Source organism: Aspergillus pseudotamarii (genome assembly GCF_009193445.1).
Source record: "Aspergillus pseudotamarii strain CBS 117625 unplaced genomic scaffold BDV38scaffold_5, whole genome shotgun sequence".
NCBI lineage: Eukaryota > Fungi > Ascomycota > Eurotiomycetes > Eurotiales > Aspergillaceae > Aspergillus > Aspergillus pseudotamarii.
The window spans coordinates 717,180-735,782 of NW_022475019.1; the positions used below are offsets into that span (position 1 = coordinate 717,180).

The 18,603-nt window shown below is 48.7% G+C and overlaps 8 protein-coding genes across 8 annotated transcripts; 3 read left to right on the forward strand and 5 right to left on the reverse strand.

Moving 5' to 3' along the window:
• Positions 1-391: 391 nt before the first annotated feature.
• Positions 392-1,348, reverse strand: BDV38DRAFT_278479 (oxidase ustYa family protein; the record flags this gene model as incomplete). Its single annotated transcript, XM_032058733.1, has 4 exons — positions 392-730; positions 777-898; positions 944-1,075; positions 1,129-1,348. The coding sequence occupies 4 exons, from the start codon at positions 1,346-1,348 to the stop codon at positions 392-394; spliced, it is 813 nt and encodes a 270-aa protein (XP_031918377.1).
• Positions 1,349-3,454: 2,106 nt separating this feature from the next.
• BDV38DRAFT_278480 (putative lipase) lies at positions 3,455-4,780 on the reverse strand (the record flags this gene model as incomplete). Its single annotated transcript, XM_032058734.1, has 1 exon — positions 3,455-4,780. The coding sequence occupies one exon, from the start codon at positions 4,778-4,780 to the stop codon at positions 3,455-3,457; it is 1,326 nt and encodes a 441-aa protein (XP_031918378.1).
• Positions 4,781-5,739: 959 nt separating this feature from the next.
• On the reverse strand, positions 5,740-7,210 carry BDV38DRAFT_268024 (MATE family efflux transporter; the record flags this gene model as incomplete). The annotated part of the gene is made up of 3 exons (XM_032056692.1): positions 5,740-5,919; positions 5,990-6,619; positions 6,689-7,210. 3 exons carry the CDS (start codon positions 7,208-7,210, stop codon positions 5,740-5,742), a joined length of 1,332 nt encoding a protein of 443 aa, XP_031918379.1.
• Positions 7,211-7,648: 438 nt separating this feature from the next.
• Positions 7,649-8,685, forward strand: BDV38DRAFT_236336 (NUDIX hydrolase). Its single transcript, XM_032053453.1, has one exon. The coding sequence runs from the start codon at positions 7,712-7,714 to the stop codon at positions 8,198-8,200; it is 489 nt and encodes a 162-aa protein (XP_031918380.1). The 5' UTR covers positions 7,649-7,711; the 3' UTR covers positions 8,201-8,685.
• BDV38DRAFT_295106 (histidinol-phosphatase) lies at positions 8,632-10,026 on the reverse strand (the record flags this gene model as incomplete). Its single annotated transcript, XM_032062637.1, has 4 exons — positions 9,609-10,026; positions 9,001-9,537; positions 8,821-8,946; positions 8,632-8,658 (listed from the first exon to the last, which is right to left on the reverse strand). Exons 1-4 carry the CDS (start codon positions 9,762-9,764, stop codon positions 8,632-8,634), a joined length of 846 nt encoding a protein of 281 aa, XP_031918381.1. The 5' UTR covers positions 9,765-10,026.
• A 1,096-nt stretch (positions 10,027-11,122) lies between these two features.
• On the forward strand, positions 11,123-13,472 carry BDV38DRAFT_278484 (DegT/DnrJ/EryC1/StrS aminotransferase family-domain-containing protein; the record flags this gene model as incomplete). The annotated part of the gene is made up of 2 exons (XM_032058735.1): positions 11,123-12,650; positions 12,706-13,472. 2 exons carry the CDS (start codon positions 11,123-11,125, stop codon positions 13,470-13,472), a joined length of 2,295 nt encoding a protein of 764 aa, XP_031918382.1.
• Positions 13,473-14,659: 1,187 nt separating this feature from the next.
• On the reverse strand, positions 14,660-16,628 carry BDV38DRAFT_268026 (thiamine diphosphate-binding protein; the record flags this gene model as incomplete). The annotated part of the gene is made up of 8 exons (XM_032056693.1): positions 14,660-14,752; positions 14,811-15,024; positions 15,082-15,141; positions 15,175-15,604; positions 15,677-15,967; positions 16,118-16,312; positions 16,376-16,403; positions 16,536-16,628. 8 exons carry the CDS (start codon positions 16,626-16,628, stop codon positions 14,660-14,662), a joined length of 1,404 nt encoding a protein of 467 aa, XP_031918383.1.
• A 611-nt stretch (positions 16,629-17,239) lies between these two features.
• Positions 17,240-18,598, forward strand: BDV38DRAFT_153289 (lactate/malate dehydrogenase family protein). The gene is made up of 3 exons (XM_032051667.1): positions 17,240-17,703; positions 17,778-18,007; positions 18,070-18,598. Exons 1-3 carry the CDS (start codon positions 17,430-17,432, stop codon positions 18,511-18,513), a joined length of 948 nt encoding a protein of 315 aa, XP_031918384.1. The 5' UTR covers positions 17,240-17,429; the 3' UTR covers positions 18,514-18,598.
• Positions 18,599-18,603: the final 5 nt, after the last annotated feature.

An 18,603-nucleotide genomic window follows, 5' to 3' on the forward strand; every position in this document is an offset into this window, starting at 1 on the left:
AGGGATATAGTGGTCGGAGACATATGATACAATTGACCAAAATCATCCAGAGGAAGACTATAAATGAGAAGAAGAGATTTGGAGAGAGACGAGATATTCTACTTGGAGGTGACTAACCTCCATGACCAACTATTAGTAGGCGAGCACGTCATACACCCGCAGAAGGAGACGGATATTCAAACTATTATAGGACTAATAGTGGGCAAGGGACGACAAACTATTCTCTCAACGGGCACAATCGCATACGAGCCAAGCCAATGTCAAAAGGTCTTCTGCTTTGCGTTCCCTAGGAGGAATCTAAGGTGTGAGATCGGCTCATCTTGATCCAGAGTATCTGGCTGATTGGCATAACTAATAGACCAGTCGTGGTTAGCCGTGAACCGGAATGGCCCTAGTCGAAATAGCCATCCAGTGGATTAGGTACATATACCGTCCGATTCCATTGCAGAGCACGGTGCTCCATTCCCCAGTCCCGGATGGCCTCAAAGTCCCGACAGGTGCGAATCACATCCAGCTTGGCCTTAACAAGCTGCTGTTCTTCGTTCCAAAACCCTGTAAGTGCTGTGACATCCGCTGCGCACATTAAGCTTTGCCTTATCGAATCAATACAATGATCAACATGCTCTATGGCGTTCCTTTTTGTTTCAGCTGCGCCAGGTTCATCATGGGTGCGGTTGTCCACACTCGACTCGTGCGACACGGCGTGCCAGAACCAGTGCCTAATCCTGTTCTACTATCATTAGCTCTATGGAGAAATTACGAAGGAAGAAACCAACCAAGCAATGAAGCTGATAAAACACATCTATCTGCACGTAGAATTCACCAGGGTACTCGAAAAAGGGGACTGTCTTATTGGATAGCTTGATTGCCTCCGAAAAAGGGATCTTGCTAATTCCAACTATGCAGTGTTAAGTCTATCAATCAACCGGAATCGGGTTCTTACCGTCGTAGAGGTCTTTCCATGCCTGCTCTGACTCGTCTGTCGGGGGGCCCTGGTACTTTGTTCTTGGAGCTCCTTGTAGTCCACTAGCGGAGAAGATGGTGTCTTTGTATCGGACAGCTGCTTCAGCGGGTGCTACATATATCTGCCAATTAGATAGAGTACGGACAACGGGACGGGAGGCTCACAGTAATGATGTCGGGGTCTAAGGAACAGTGGTGACGAGGTGATCCAGGCTACCACCGCTACCACAGTTATCAACACTAAGCAGGTCAACAGTCCCAGTATAATACAATACAACCTTCGTTGTTGAGCGATTAGGTGGGAGCAAGTCACTGCATGCTTTTCTTGTATCAGGAACGGGTCCTCCTCAGGGTTCCTTTTACCATCCCTTTGCGTGGAAATCATGGTGGTCCGTGGGTTGGCGCATCGGTCAAATCGATACTGAGCATATATATATAATTGATTCTAGTACTCTTGGCAATAATGGGAGAAACAAGGTGGAATTTCTGGCCTCACCTATCAGACGTCTCGGTGCGTGCCGCAAGGGATATCGCCCTTGCAGACAGTACCTGTCTATCGGCCCTCTAGGAACATTACATGGTTAGACTCCAATTTTCAGTGAAAATAATCTTCATCGACGGCGACGTGGAGCTACTGAACCTATATGGACTCAGACTATCTACACCGGAACAGTTGGAGGTTTGGGACTTTGAAATTCAGTCGCATTCCGGATTAAGGTAGACCACAAAAGGGTTGATGCTGGGTATCCCAGCAAACAAGATGGAATCTCGGATTCATGTCAGTAGCTCAAAGCGAGGACATCCCTTGCTTTGGGATTCATAACAAGCATGCACCTGTACCTGTCACAAACAGAAACTGACATTCTACCAGTGCGATATATCCCGGCATTGCTCACTTACGGATCGAACTAATAAACCTCTTATGAGACCCTGTGAGGAATTATGTCTCAGATGAAGCCAGCCTTGTGGATTTCCCAGCACTGCAACCTACATACTCGACACCACGACTATCCAACTCAATGTTTGATCTATGGTAATGCTACGTTACGTATGGTATGGCAAGTCCATACTAGTATAGTCAATACGACACTTGAATACAGATTCAAAGGGCAATGGTGGACCTGAAATGTAGCAATGGAATGTAGGGGCCATTCAGACAATAACTGAACATATCTACAATGCAAGGAATGCTTTGCTTACTATGCTTCTTTCCATCTTCAGAGTGTTCAGATCGATGTGGGCTGCCCTACTTATATGCCTGTGCCTCTTTCCAGGACTTAGCGGAACCCTCATCGTCACCTTCATTATGGCTCTGCTCTTCGACTATTCATACCAAATCACGTCCTATCTAAAAAGCCCTCACCAAACATACCAGTATCAACATGAAAGTCTCGTTGGCCCTAGTGTCGATCTCTCCCGTGGCGTCAACTCTTGCAGTACCTTCTACGCGAGAAATCCCTGATGCGAAGAGCATTGAACGCCCAAGGCTCAAGTCGGCAAGCTCTCACATGATACTCCGTCAAGGAAATACCGGCGATGTCACCGTCGACCAAGCCGGTGTTTAGGCAGGCCCGTGGGTCTGGAAACGTGACGAAAGCTCAGCTGATGCAACTGTTAACAAAACCGGCTTCTGGGACGGCCCTTAGGTCTGGAAGCGAAATCAGAAGGCTACTGAAACCAGCATCGATGTTACTGAAAACTAGAAAGAGAAACCGTGTTTGGGCATCAAGAGGAACTCTTCCCACAACCCGGCTTCCAGTATAAGTGAATCGATTATAATAATCGATATGGCGGACTGGAGCACGCAGGAGCTCCATGTCTAAAGCAAGAGCCAACCTCATGTGGTTGGTCAGGGCTTTAACTAATTGAAGTTGTTCATCGACGCTGTATTCCAGGGTACCATGTATTCGAAATTTGGGCCCACCTGTAACTGTTCCCGGGGCTTGCCCACTTCCATAATCTTGTGACTTGATTCTTGTTAGGCAATTTGCCTGTCTCTCTTCACATTGAACCTTCTGATCGTACCTAGCTAATGCTGCGAATCGTCAAACATTGTTTTCAACACATATAGGGACCCAAGCTTCATGGGATCTTCAGGGGAGAGTTAGCATTGGAGACTGTTTAGTTTTACCTTGCTCGATTAGGTTCTACACATACCGGTCATTGCTTATAACTGATCTAACTGTAGTTGTACTCCTTTATACTTGAAACTAGGATCAATAGAAGATCGACCAACTATATTCTCATTTTCATTCTTAGGTAGGGGCAGCCGCCTGGTTGCTCGGCGAAAGGATGTCAACAGCCCCCTCAACTATAACAATTTTATCATCAACCCATTGACTCTGCCAGCCAAAGCTACCTGCGAGGCTCCGCTGTCAGCCAACGTACTCCATTGGGACTAATGCTCTGATCACTACTCAGGCCATTTCTCTTTGCAGCGCTTAGATTCCACTGGTAGATTACTAGGTACTCTGGCATCCCGAACTCCCGCTTACCGCAAGTCATCATGCAGTTGTCCCCATGCACCATGATCAGAAATCGCGTCAAGCTCGCCGTCGTCTTCCTCAGCTATATCCTTCGTGCTACATGACCGTGGGAAGAATGGATTGTTGAACACCGACATCGTCCAAAGCCAAGCACCCTGCACCCCAGCCGCCGAGGTCTCAAAATGATCGAGACCCAAATACCGACGATACCACACTTTCACACCGTTTTTGCAAAACTCCTCCACCAAGTCATCGGTATGGGACACGGGGGCAGTGATATCATCGTTTGTGCCTTGATAGATGTATAAAGGAAACTTCGGATAGCTTCTCTTTCCCATGAGGCCAATATAGTCCAGGGTATCCTTGAATTTGTACAAAAAATGGTTCCCGTGTTTAAAGAAGTCAGAGATATCTGCATTGCTTAGGGGAGGTCCTGGAACATATTCACGAGGCTCACAGCGACTGCAGCGCTTCTGAGGATCGAGAAAAGCAGCCTTATGGGTCTCTTTCAGGTCCGAGTGGACGAAATCGCTGACGTTCTTGTATGCGTTCATCACGCCCAGAATGGCCCAGACATTCAACTCGGAGGAGTTCCCCCCGTTAGAATGCTCATAGGTGCTGGAGATGTTGGGGGGAGGACCCCCGAGAACTGCTCCTGCGATTTTGAGCTCCGATGCGTACTCTTGGTGGTATTCGGCTGCCCATTCAGACGCGAAGGCGCCGCCGGAGTAGCCGAACATGACTGTTCGGGCGGAGGGGCTGATCCCGGTGGTGTCGTGTGAGTTGAGGGCTGCGCGGATGGAGTCCAGCGTGTGGTAAGCACTTTGAGGACCGACTGTGAAGGCGGCATTGATACCTTCGTAGTCGGGGATGTTCATGACTGGGCCTTGTTGGAGCCAAGGGAGAACGGTGTAGAGTTGGGTTCGGCTCCAGGTGGCGGCGGCGCCGGCTACGCTATGCTGCAACCCGTACGACGGGGAGCAGTTGTTGTCTGGCGAGTCATAGGCAATTTGGAGGGAGAGGATGCGCTTGAAGTTTGGTCGGACAGGGACGACGATGGTTGTAACGGCATAGGCTGGCTTTTCGTATACGTCTTGAGTGACGTATAACAATTGATAGGCCTTGGCTTTGCTTGGTAGGCTGAGCCACAGTGATGCCATGGTCACATCGCGAGCTTTTATGATATATCCCGGCTTTTGTGTATGCCAGGTGTCGTCGTGTGGATCGGGGTGGTAGAAGTCATCGACATCTGGCTTTTGTGGGAGATCCACAGCGAAGGCTTGGAGAAACCCAAGGCTTAGAACCAAGAGAATACTGTAAAAGAGACGCATAATGACAGGAATGAGGCTATGTACTCGGCTGGGTGTTTGGGGAGAGAAATTTGGGGGGTTATTTGTTGCACTTTCCATGATATATACACCTACAGGGGGGGAGTGCAGGTATATCCGAAGTCATACACGTCATCTTTCCTGCCACTCCGTTTGCAGAGTATACTATGCTTATGTAGCATTTGTAGGTAACAAATGTATCTGTTTCCATACGTCATGTTTTCAAACCCAAGAAGGACGTAATATATGACATTTCTAGATTACCTCCATATGTGGAGTACCAGAATAGTGTCCGCAGCCAGAATCCAGACAGGTGCAGTATAAACTAAAACGGGAGATCAACGTATCTTTGAGACCCAACTCCTTCCATTTTGCCTGTGATGGAACCGTTGTATGAAAAGTGTAATAGCCATAGCGTCTTTTCTTATCTTTTGCTAGTCAATGACATTTGCATAGTACATGGACTCATGAAAACCTTACCTGCTATTATCACATTTTGCATAGAAATATACTATATTTTACAACTGTACTTGGACTTCTCTGGAGCAGGTTCACCGGTCAAGACCATCGTACTTTCCGAATTCCAATGCTATATCTATTCTTGAGTTCATGTAGTCTTATATATAGCCGTATCACGGGCAGATGTAGGAGGCCGAAAGGACACAACTAGCCAAAGCCACCGTACCTAGTGTAAGAGACAGAAGCTGCACCAAAGCTCATTGCATCCCACTGCATGGACCTAACCTTGGTGGTGTGTGATCTAGATACAGAAGGGGCATTAGCGAATCACTCATATTAGCAAATACTACCCCCGAGACTCACCGAATGCCAGTGAATTATAGAGTATAGAGTAGCCCGGCGCAAGACAGAGTAGATCTCGAACTGAGCAATGCGGATCAGAAATTCTTTAAATTTTACGCTGACTTAGGTGAGCCCGCTGTTGTATACTGGAGCCAGCCATCTCAAGCAGATTCCGCATTTCGACGGTTTGCCTGCTCCACGATGCCCTCCCAACGAGCATTGGCCATAAATATGCCTTCAATAAGGGCAATCAGCAACAAAGCCAATGCCGTTCCCACTGCCAGCCCCTGCAGCTCCCAATGAAAATGAAAGGCTAGAGCCAGGGAGACTGGAATTCCCACCTGTAATGTGTGCTTAGTATGGCAAAGTATCTCATGACTCAGGCTAGGGACCTTAAAACGATTCACTTACCCCGTAGTAGCAAATCAGAGCGGTAATACCTCCAACGGTTTGCTTTCCCAGTCCTCGCAATAGGCCATTGCAGGAAGTGGCTAGCGAGTCAAAGACCTGAGAAATGCCCACCAGCGGCAAAACCGTACTGACAAGATGGATCACCTCTGGATTCCCTGTAAATAATTCTGGAAGTTGGTTCCGAAGGGCCCCAAGAAGGGTGGCCACAAGAAGACCGAAGACGAGAGCAGTAAGCCCTGATACCCTTGCTGCCACCTTAGCGGCATCTGCGTGGCCCGCGCCGATCAATGTGGATACGCGAGTGGCAGCAACGATGGAGATCGGAAAGTGGAAATTGAAGGCGATTGCCCCCAAGGTCGCGATCGTCGACTGCGCAGCGAGGTGTTCGACGGAAATGAAACTGGAGGCCAATGTGAGGAGCTCCCATGCCATGAGTTCTGCCTCCACCATAAGCATCCCCGGAAGGGCAAGCCGGACCATTGGCCACCAATCTTGCAAGGCCGCGCGTGTGAAGCCATTCCAACATTCAGATCCCGCAATGCAGGCAATGTAGACGGCGAGGAGGGTGGGCATCAGCGTCTCTACCACGACAACGGCCATTGGGGCTCCGATAAAACCCCAGTTAAAGACCTTTAGTGGGATACCTCAATATTAGCGAGACCACCGTACTTAGAAAATGAACAGTTTGCAAGATCATACCCAGACAAAAAGATAGTTCAAGATCGCATTTAGCGGGGCACAAAAGAGCAGAATCCACACCGTCGCGGAGAAGAGGCCCTGGGCCAGCATGAATCTCTTCCCACACTCAAACGCAGCGTATCCAGGAGTACCCAGGACCAGGACTCTCAGGTATGCACCTGCCATCTCCGCAATCTGGGGCTGTACAAAGATCTTCAGAATACTATCCGCGCAGACCCATGCAATTGCAATCGGGACGGTCATGAACCACAGGAAGCAAACCATGCGTTGACAATGAAGGCCAACGAGATCCTTCCGACCGGCACCGTAGGCAGAAGGGCACAGCGTGTCGAGGCTGGTCGCCAGTCCTTGATATATCGCATACCCGGTGATGTTAGCCGTGAGGCTCGCCACCGCAGTGGCTGCTAACTCGACTTTCCCAATATGCCCGACCGCAAAAATACTGGCCGCAGTGAACGAATACTCGAGCAGGAACGTGACGATCAGAGGAGCCGACCTAATTAGAAGAAGCCTGCATTCCATAGAAGGCGCCGCCTCTCCGCCAGGTGGCAGACATAGGCTTCCCTCGTACGGTAAGGACGGATCCGGATGGGCATTGTCCAGATTCTGTTGGCTGGCGAGGAGAGGTGATGTCTCTGATGGATTGCTCAGGTCCTCGTTCGCGGTCATTGTGCCTTGCTGGGGACCTAGGAGTCAAAGGGTGACACCAGAAGAGATTGGGGAGGTTCAAGATTGCGTGCGGAAAGGGAGGAAGAACAGCGAAGGGTATGTATATGACTTAGAATAATATGTGGGGTATTGTGGTATTGGAATGGATCATACTGAGTAGTAACTGAGGCTGTAGATGTGGAACCTCCTATGGAATTTTCAACGGAATGAACCAGACTTTTCCGGCTACGTCAAACCCTTGAGGGAAAGACTAATGGTTATATAAGCCGTTCCTTTGTGGCCTGAAATCCTCTTGGGCATCTCCTTCCGTTTTCCCGTATTGTTCCTGAACCACTGTTCTTCAAAGCTATACACATGTCGTCCACCACCATGGATGAACAACGCCTCCATTCTCGTCCCCAGGACCTTGACCCTTCGAAACGCTGGGTGATTGGCGCGGCCATCTTCCAGAATCCTACGGCGCAGAATCGATCCCTCTTGCTACTGAAGCGAGCTAGCCATGAAACAGCCTTCCCCAACGCATGGGAACTTCCAGGCGGCCATGTCGAACAGACGGATAAGACCGTCGCGTACGCTGTCGCACGAGAAGTCCTAGAAGAAACCTCTCTGACCGTGTCAGAGATTATTGGCGAAATCGAGCCGATGACATGGGAATCAAAGACGAAATCGAATTTCCAACTCAATTACGTCGTCACTGTCAGGCCGGGGTTGACGGTCCAGCCCAACCCCGACGAGCACTCAGACTGGCTGTGGGTCCAAGAAGGACAGACAGATTCGCTTTACATGACAACGGAAATGAGAAAGGTTGTTCAGAATGCGTTCGACTTTTGTCGGGCTACTTAGATTGCTAGCACTTGTCCTAAGCCCGACCGGGGATTGGAGAAGAACAGAAAGAATATGGAAGCAATGCGTGGAGGGTTGATATCTTGCGTGAACGTCAGGCTGATGGTTTCGGTCATCTTTATCTATGCTGATAACGCCCCTTTTGTTGCAAAACCGGGTGAGATGTCTGTTCGCAGATGATACTTAGACTTCCTTTGTTATGTTACCCTTTTGAGGCCTAAGGGTCCCTCATCTAGCTAAATTAAAGGCGTACGTCATTCGATTTAATCCCGTTTTGTATCCAAGGCTCGGATATCAGGCTTATCAACCCAAATGGGCTAGTGTATACCTGTATACACGTCGTTGTCCGAAGAGCTGTAAGACCACTCATGGCTACATACGCAGCATCGACTAACATAGTTCGCAATGCTGGGTGGACAATGATGGAGATCTTATGAACGACCATTCTTCAACTGCATCTATTTACCAGTTCAATCTACTCTAATTCTTGAGAAGAAAATGGCCCTCGCCTCTAAGATCCTTCACGCCCAGGACGGATGGTCCCTGAGAGCAGCGACCTCCACTGGCTCCAAGGAACACGGAGAGAGGCCTTTGGGCGGTGCATCCCCATTCGGTTTGACATAGTATATTGTCTCGATCCCGTTGTCCTCAAGAAATCGGCGGACTTTTGGATAATCCAAAGCAACCTGACTTACCCCGTGGCTGTCATCAGAGAGTACAAATCGCCCACCAATCCGGAGGAACTCCTAAGACCATTTTAGCATTTGCTTGTCTGTCCAGTGAATACCAACTAACTGTACCTTGCAGATGTCAGGGTGTGGATAGGGTGTATTCATCTGCTTTCGGAGACTGGCTGAATTGATTTCTAGCGCGCCACCGTACTCATGGATGTACCGAAGATTCCGGACGATACGTTCCCAGATATCCTTCTTCGTATGTAAGTTCGCAGACCGTGCCTTACTGCGGAGTGTAATCACATCGAAATGCCCTACGATGGTAGGCTTCAGTTCAACGAGCATCTGGAACTGTGCGTCGTAGTAGTCCCGATATAGTAACTCCTCTGACCCGCCAGAGGCAATGGTGGCCTTCTCGTAATTGGAGGCTAAACCGTCGATAATATGGGTGTGGACATGGTGAATGGAGCCGACGAAGAAGTCAAAGCTGTAGGACTGGAGAAGCTCCGCGATGATGGTTCGGGAGGATGGGCGGATCCAGTCAATCTCAAATCCTATCAACACGGTAATATGAGATTTATACTTATCCCGCAATTTGCAGGCCTCATGGTAGTAGTCGTCGAAGAGCTTGAAAAGAGTCGCTCGCGTCTCTGACGCTGCTATCTGTTAATTCCCCCGTCAAGATCATCAGTTGTATCCAATCAATCCAGAGGAAGGGGGGGAGAGGGTCGCACCTCTTCAGGGTAGAAGTCGGCCTCATCCCGGGGAATGTGCTCAGTGAAGGAGTAGACTTTCAACTGCTTTCTAATCGCAGCCTTCAGGACATCTTCCAGGGTATCGATAGCGTGACCACAGAACTGGCCAGAATGGCTATGGTGAGAGAATGGCATACTTCAACAGTAAACTGAGGTATCACAGGAACTTCAGCCCCTCACTTGCTGTTTTACAGAAGTTACACTGAACACGCAAACCTGGATTGTATCGAGGCCACAGCCTATTCTAGTAAGCAAAGCATCGTACAGAGAGGGAACATGCGTTACCACTGTGCTCCTTGAGATCCGTGGATGTATGTACCGTGATATACGTCGTCGAAACCGGACATGTACTCTTCGGCCGGGCCCCAATTCATATCCTTTTTCTCAAAAGATTGTGCATCCCTGTGGGCCAAGTACCAACTGCGTCTGAATCCCTTGAAACGCAAGGGGCCTTGTGTCACCTCAAACTCAGCTCTGTTAGGGAGCACTACATATTTACCCTCATCCATGGTCTGGCCAAGGTGCCTAGGGCCTAAAAGTGAAATACTTCGTCAAGCAAGGGCCGCCGAATAGGGTAAGGTCGTAAAAATGTCACCAACAATGTCTCGGTATGTGGTCCCACATCCTAACGGCACCTACCGTACCGTTAGAAAGCATGCCAGCTGCTCGGCCAGCCAGTGTCAATTCCGTACTCATGGAATGCCCCGTGAGTATGGGGCACACCATGTACTGGTGTCTTGATGGTTTGACTCTATTTCACTCACATCATTCTATAGTACACCCAGAGCACTGTAGATGAAAAGCGGAAGGCAAGTGACAGTTTCTAACGTTACATGTAGTATCCTTTCGAGTAATAACTTACGGAAAAGGCGCAATGTCTATGATGCAATGGGCGCGTGACCATAGTCTCTCAACTCGCTACTTACGTATAGCATAATGTAACATGAAGGTATATTTAGCAGACGATATGGGGCCCGGTTTTACGACATTCTATGTGCTCTCTGGGGGTTAAGGCGTTGAAATGGCCTCGGGTTGTGGAATGAACGGTGACTGCGGTACATCTCTTGAATTGTGTTTAGCTCAATGACTGTCACAAGGTCTAGCAGGATGCAGGGTAGGACTCTACAGTTGCATTCGGGCACTCTGACTACTGTGGATATACAACTTTACCGGAAGAGAAGGCATCAAGATAACTGGATCCGGGGACACGTGTAGCATCTCTCAAAGCATAGGGCTCAGAGCCAAAGCCGAACAGCATAGCAGCGCTCCAGCACCATGCTTCCCCCCGCAGGCTCGCTCGTTCTGGTGCTATCTGTAGGAAATTCAGTGTAACATGATTGCTGAGGATATTTGTGTCGTCCACAATTCGCTCTACTCTAAGCCTTTCCATCTCTATAAAGCTGCCCCTACCTCCGAACCATCATTTATATCCTGCTAAGTCTCGTCTTACCTGCACAGCTTCGGTGACGCCTTACATCATCGCAGGTATCACCATGTCCCCAATACTTCAATTTCGCGAATTGCGTCGTTCGAGCGGCTTGTCCACTGGCTCTAATAGCAAGCACGACGAGCAGACCTGCTTGATAGTGGGCTTGGGCCAACGAACAAAGAAGAAAGCAATTCCTTCTCTTTTGAAGCTTGTGAAGGACGGATGGGTACAAATCGCTGGTGCTGTAGATCCATTTGTGCAGACGGCACCCATCGACAAGCTTTCCCTATACCCTACTGTCAATGACTTCCTGAAAGCCAATGAACGCCCTACCGTGGCCTATGTTGCGGTCCCCCATCACGAATATAAAAACGTCTTACCTGGACTGTTCCAGGCTGGAACAAACGTCCTGAAGGAAAAGCCTGTTGCCTGTAACAGCAGCGAAGCAGTTGAGCTTAAGAGGCAAGCCGATGCGCATGGCGTGAGAGTTGGCGTCCTCTGTCAGCGGCGGTTTTCCCGAAGATACAATGCCCTGGAAGGATGGATTCCCCTGTTGGGAAAGATTAGCTCCGTCCAAGTTGTGGAAACTATTGATGTCGCCGAACTGGCGGAAGGTTGGCGCGCTCGCAAGGGACTTGCTGGAGGCGGTGTTGTGATTGACATGGGATACCATATGCTCGACCAGCTCGTCGGCCTCTTTGGTGAGCAGTTCACTGTTCGACATGCTGCACTGATGAAGACCCGTCAGGGTGACTATGATGTCGATGACACCGCCCACGTTTCTGTCGAGTTTGCCCAGGGTGTAAACGCAACCGTTGTTCTATCCCGTTCTGGTGCGAAAAATGAAGAGAGAATCTCTATTATCGGAGAAGGAGGCATTTTGTCCCTGGATGGTGACCTCGTTCGTCTATCCTTGCGTGACGACACAGGCAGCCTCACTCCAACTGAGGAGTACACCGTCCAGGAACCTTCTTCTGTTCTGCTCGAGAGAGGATTGGTGAGCTTCATGGACGGCGTCGATGCACAGAAGTGGGACTTGAGCCGAGATATTGCGGTCATGAAACTTATCGATGAGATTTACCGGCTTGGAAATGAGTCCCTAGACACCAAAGTAGCCCAGGACCCACTCACGAAGGCGTGGAGCTGGCCAAAGGTGACACTAGATGTCGAAAGGGCCGTTGACAAACAACTCCATACTACCCTAAGTATCTATAACAACAGTGGAATTTTCGGCCAGTTCGAGAAAGCCTTCAGTTCTTTCCATAACACTCCTAATCATCATGCCCTGTTACACAATTCTGGTACAATTGCATTGTATGCCCTTTACTACGCTTCAGGGTTGGGCTCTGGAGACGAAGTTATTGTTCCTGTGTACACCTTCCACGCCACCGTCTCTCCGCTCATGCACTTGGGCGTGAAGCCCGTTTTTGTTGACGCCCACCCCGAAACGGGTAACATCGACCCGAGAAAGATTGCCCGCGCGATCACTCCCAAGACCAAGGCCGTCATTGTTACTCATATGTGGGGTGTCCCGTGTGCAATGGAAGAGATTGTTACGATTTGCCGCAAGAATGATATCCTCCTGCTCGAAGGTAGCCATGATATGTAACTTGTGTGCCATTCAGACGACAGCTAACAGATATATAGATTGTTCCCATGCCCATGGTGCATCCGTCAATGGACAGAAAACTGGCACATTTGGAGACGGCGCCGCCTGGTCGATCCAGGGCGACAAGGTACTGAGTGGTGGTGAAGGAGGTGTTTCTTTGACCCCCCACTCCGAAGTCTACTATCGACAGTTGATCCACGGACATTACAACAAACGCTGCAAGTCAGAAATTCCCAAGAACCACCCTCTTCAGGACTTTGCCGTCACGGGCGCAGGTTTGAAGAACCGGGCGCATCCACTGGCAATTTCAATTGCCAACAACCAATTGGAAAAGCTACCGGCAATCCTATACTGCAAGTCGAGATGTGTAGCTCATTTCATCCAGACTCTTGCCCCTGTTCCTTTCTTGAGGGCACCTGCCGTTGATGTTGGTTGCCAACCAGCATGGTACGCCCTGATCTTCCGGTTTGACGAGACCCAGGCTCCGCCGGGACTGACCCGTGAGCGTTATGTGCAAGAGGTCATGGCTCGCGGGATGAAGCACATTGATATCCCCAATTCTACCAGGCCTCTTTATGATGAGGCTTTGTACAAACGTCCCTGGGATGTCTTAGGTCATGTGTATAAGCCAAACACGTACACTGTGGATTGGGAGGCTGCTGACTTTCCTGGTGCTGTTACATTCCATTCGTCAGTGATTAAATTGCCCGTATGGGCATACGAAGATGATTGGGATACTGTTGAGGCGTGTGCCCAAGTCATGCTTAATGTAGCAATTGACTTCATGAAAACCACCCTCAACTAGACGAAACATATTAGACAAGCACGGAAATTTCATGTTTGCAGGACTCACGGGTTTACATGTTCTCTCATATTCCTTGGTCTTCTTTGCTTGCTCAATGTTGTTCGGATTGGTTATCGTTAGGTTAGATAAAGTACTTTAATTGCATTGTTTCATTATCCCCTACTGATCTGTGGCTTTCCTGGGGAATTTAATCTAGGCCCACAGGCTTGGGTCAGCGGACAGAGCGGCCATGGTGGTTTTTTACACTGTCAACCGCATCCATACGGCTGTGATCGGAGCGTCCCAGATAGAAGCCCTAGAATCAGGAAATAAGCCAGTGGGCACTTAGTTGTTCAGTCCGTTCAACAGGAAAATCATCGCATTCCAACGCCTGCCCCACGGGCGCAATATATTAATCTTCATCCCAGAAAGTATAACTAGGTGTATTCCTAGCTGTGGACAGAATGAAGGCCATTATGTCAAAGCAGACGGTGTCAATTGAGGGTCTTTTTATATTTATTTCCCCACCAATTGTCTATGTATGAAGATCCCGCACGTTTTGGCGCTTTGCAATGAGACTCAGCGCCCGAGCACGCCATCCACGACGATCACATTAGGGGACGGTTTAGAACAATATTTGAAATTATACTATAACCCTCACACCAGACACGGGTTAAAATTTGCTCGTTTCTCACATTGAGTTAATAGGAGGTAACAGTAAGTTAAACACTGCCCCAGGCCTCTATAGGCAGGCTCAGCTCACCACAAATGTCTCGTGCTATGTACATATTATCTCTCCTTTGGTACCCATAAGCGAGTAATGCATGGTACGGAATCTATGGATTAATTTTTGTTTGTATGTCAAAGGTTCCTTCATGTTGGTTCCGCAGGCCGCGGGATAACCCTGAGTCGCAACTATATATATCCCGAGTTAAGTGAAGAAATTTATGCCGAACAGTAATCTAGACTTTCTTCCTTTGCAAGATGCTTACAGTTTGAAAAGATTATAATTGATATACACAATATTCGACATCTATTGTTATATTGACAAATTTCCTGTGTTAACTACCCACGAAATCTCACCGCACTACATACTTCTTGGAGTAAACCTTTCACAAGAACATTCCGGCGATTAGATAGCTCGTTATCCATCCTATTGCAAAGGCGCAGATAGGGAACAGCTACAGCTATCTCTTCGTAAGTGTCGTTTATTGTGTTGGTAAGTTCCTCGCTGCTGCAGCTGCGGCAGTAAGCTGGAGAGCCGCAGGTGCGTCATCTTTAGGCATGTATAACTCCACAAGCTGGGAGGAATCAGTTGGTCAAATGGCACAGATCTACATCAAGTACTAGAAGGCCTACCTGGAAATGAGGAGCAGAGGAGAAGCGGGTATTGTTAAGTAATGAGGTACGCTCATCCCTGGTTGAAGCTTGGTAGGTACTGTAGGAATGTTGGCATTGGGCCCCAAATGCCTCAACCAAAGCACCATACTTCCATGGATGAATATCGTTATACTCTTCATCCCAGCCGTGGATATAGCGCTCGATAGTGTATCCACTATTGCAGATTGCGAATCTAAATGTCGTTAGCATACCAAAGTAAGCTTATTCAATCTTAGAGATGGGGCCTGACATGATAAGATTCAATTTCTGACGTATCATTGTGCTCACTTCTTGCGCCGTCATTTGGAAGCTGCCATCTCCCACAAAGAGTATTACTCCTCACTTCTCAGCCTCTTGGACAGCCAATGAAGCTCCAAGGCATGCGCCTACAGAATATCCGATGCTACCCCAGAGGACCTGACTGATCGCAGTAACACCCTTGCGAAATCTCGTTTCCCATATTCCAAAGCTTGAAGTACCGGTCTCAGTAATGACGATATCGCCCTCCTGCAGCCAGTTACCGACTTCTGGCCATAACCATGAGTGCGTAATGGGCCCATTTGATACCGTAAGAGTGCTACTGTGCATTGTGCCTCTGAAAGATGTGGGTTCAGGTTGCACATATAGGTAGCCCATCCGGGCCATGACCTTTTGAAGAATGCCTCGCATCCTCACCTTCGGATACAGTGAATACCGGACCTGAACATGGCCGCTGTAAAAGTCGATGGTGTTTAGCTGACTGGTACGGTATGAGAATCCCGTTGTATTGAAGTCTGGTTTCAAAGGTCAGATGCTGAGGATCAAGTCGGCAGACTCCACCCTCGTGGCGACTCCCTCATTGGAACCTGTCCCCGCATATACACCTCCAAAGTTAGGTAGGGTCTCATCCACTGCACCTTTCCCCATGGGTGTGACAAAGGTCGGGAAGCCAGTTTTCTGGATCAATTGATGGACGACTCCAAGCACAGCGTGACGGATTGCACCAGCATCAACCAGGATAACCGGAGTTTTAGCGGCGCGAAGATATCTCAACACCACATCTACCACGTATTCCTCCGTTTCTGTTTCATTTACAGGGTCATCAAATTCGATTGGAATCTGAAGTCGTTCTCCTTCAACCTTCTGCTGTACCATATCTGTGGGTAAAGCAATGTATACCGGTTGGCATTACATCCAGCACTCCCGCAGTGCATGATCAATCAATGTTGGTGCATCATGAGGATCCGTGATCTTCGCCGTAGTCATAGAAAGATTGGCGCTCATGTTGGCAAACACATTATAGTCACTGTTTCCCAAGGTATGGTGGAGTAGCATGCCATCCTTCTGCGACGCAGTGCTGGGTTGGCCAACGATATGCACCACCGGAACATGCCCTGAATATGCCCCGGCAATTGCGTTTAAGGCCGAAAGTTCGCCGACCCCAAATGTTGTAACAATTGCTGAAATTCCTTTGATCCGGGCGTACCCATCGGCAGAGTATCCTACCCAAATATCAGTGAATCTTGCGTCTGTGGCGTGAAGCACTTCACAGGAGGAAGCTATACCGGCATTCAATTCATTACAGTTCCCAACCTATTTGAGGCCGACTTTTGGGATATAATCCAACGCAGCTAGGTTATAATCTCCTTTTAAATCTGTGAGCATAGTGTGGGCGGCATAGGGAGAACAAAAGGAAGACGAAGGATTACCAGGGACGCCTTGTACTGTTCGCACCCCAAGTTGACATAGCCGAGTAAACAGGTATTCTGCAATATCTATAGGGGTTTTCATCGCGGAAACACGAATGTCTGATGCCATGATTGAAGGTACTGAGGATAATCGTAAATTTAACACCCAACTATACAACAACGCGACACCGTAAAAGCTATTTACTATGCTCGCGAATTGTTGGTCATCGTCGTTAGGCCGGCATAGAACACTGGATTAGTAGCTTTCAAGCAGGTTGGCGCAGTGGAAATAAGAGTAAAGACTATTGTTAAGTGTGACCATTAAAAGGTTTTACAAGGGTTTAGTGTCTAGTGATGCTTTTGGGAAACTACATGCTCGGAGATAGAATATTCTGATGTTATCATACGAGCTATGCAGTGGGATATTCGGTTTATGGGATGGATTCCTAGCTATGTCTCGAAGCCCTTGTATTGGCAGACGAGGACCGATGGCCTGACTATCGAATAGATCACCTGAGCTGGACCCATGGGATGCCATACTGAGTTCCATGTGTAGAGTATTGAGCTAATATGCATGGCCTGGATGTAAGTACGGGATTACATCATTTACTGGCCAATAGGGGTAAGGAACATGGAGCATATCATGTTTAGGGACTTGCCTGTCACGTTCTGGCCCTTCGAACGACAGCATCATTCATTCCATCTTCTGCTAGGGTTCCAGACACCCAGAAATTGAGTCGTACATGGCATGATGTGAGTGAAGATTGTGTTGCCAAGTTACGGATCCTTTTCCAACCGTTCCATGTGGCACCTGTCTCAAATACGAGCTTTGGATATATGACATCGCCCTCCCAACTACCAAATATAAGGCGTCAGACCTTTTCATTGTCGGTTTCTGTGTGAGGCTGTATATCCCAATTACTAGCTGATAATGCCGGCTGAAACTAGTAACCCAAATACACGCGTGGCCATTGTGGGTGTTGGCCAGGTCGGTTCTGCTGCAGCATACGCTCTCATCCTGGGCCGCGTTGCTGATGAGCTGCTCCTTGTCGATGTGAAGGCAGAGCTGAGAGACGCTCAAGTCCGAGACCTTGCGGATGTGGCCTATGGCAACAACAGCGGTATACGTGTACGAGCGGCAACTTACCAAGAAGTCGGCCGATGCGATATCGTGGTCATTACTGCTGGGTCAAAACATTCCAGAGGTAACTTGATAAGGCTTCCTAACCTCCTAACATCTCTACTTCTTCTACTCAGCAGGGTCTTACGTCATTGATAGGCGAAACCACTGTGCAGCATTTATACCACAAAATCGCAATCATCCGGGGCATAGTCGATGAGGCGAGGCCCTTTCGCTCCGATACAATTCTACTAATTGTGGCTAACCCTGTCGACCTGCTCACCTCCCTCGCGCAAGAGCTTTCCGGGCTTCCAAAATCCCAGGTTCTGGGGTCCGGTACATATCTTGATTCGGTCCGAATTCGCGGACTCTTGGCAGAGAGGGCTGGGGTGCGTAAGACATCAATTATTGCCTGGCTACGGCGTCCCAGGGCCTACTAATTGATTTCTAGATCGCAACTAGTTCTGTTGATGCCCAGGTCGTAGGTGTGCACGGACCTTCGGAGGTAGTTGCATGGTCCGGTGTGACTATTGGGGGTGTCCCCATCACACGATGGTTCCCTCAAAACACAGACATGCTCACTGATGTTGCGAATGAATGCAAAGCTAAATCGCAAACGATTATTCGGGCCAAAGGGGGAACACCGTTCGGAATCGGCTCAGTAATTTGTAGTATTTGCTCTTCCATCCTCTTGGATAAGCGGGATGTCTGCTGTATCAGCCACTATCTCTCCGAGTACAAGTGCTGCATTAGCCTTCCTGTCGTGCTGGGTAGGGGAGGGGTCATGAAAGCGATTGATATGCAGCTGGATCGTGAAGAATGGGAGGACCTTAATGAGACAGCGCAGGAATTGAAGTGTACGATGGAAAGATTGAAGTCTGATGAGTCACGGTGATTTGAGCTCCACCATCCATGTAGGTAGCAATATGCGCCTTGTGCCGGGGTAATCGAGAGTTGTTTTCGCAATCGTGTCTCTAGGATAGGA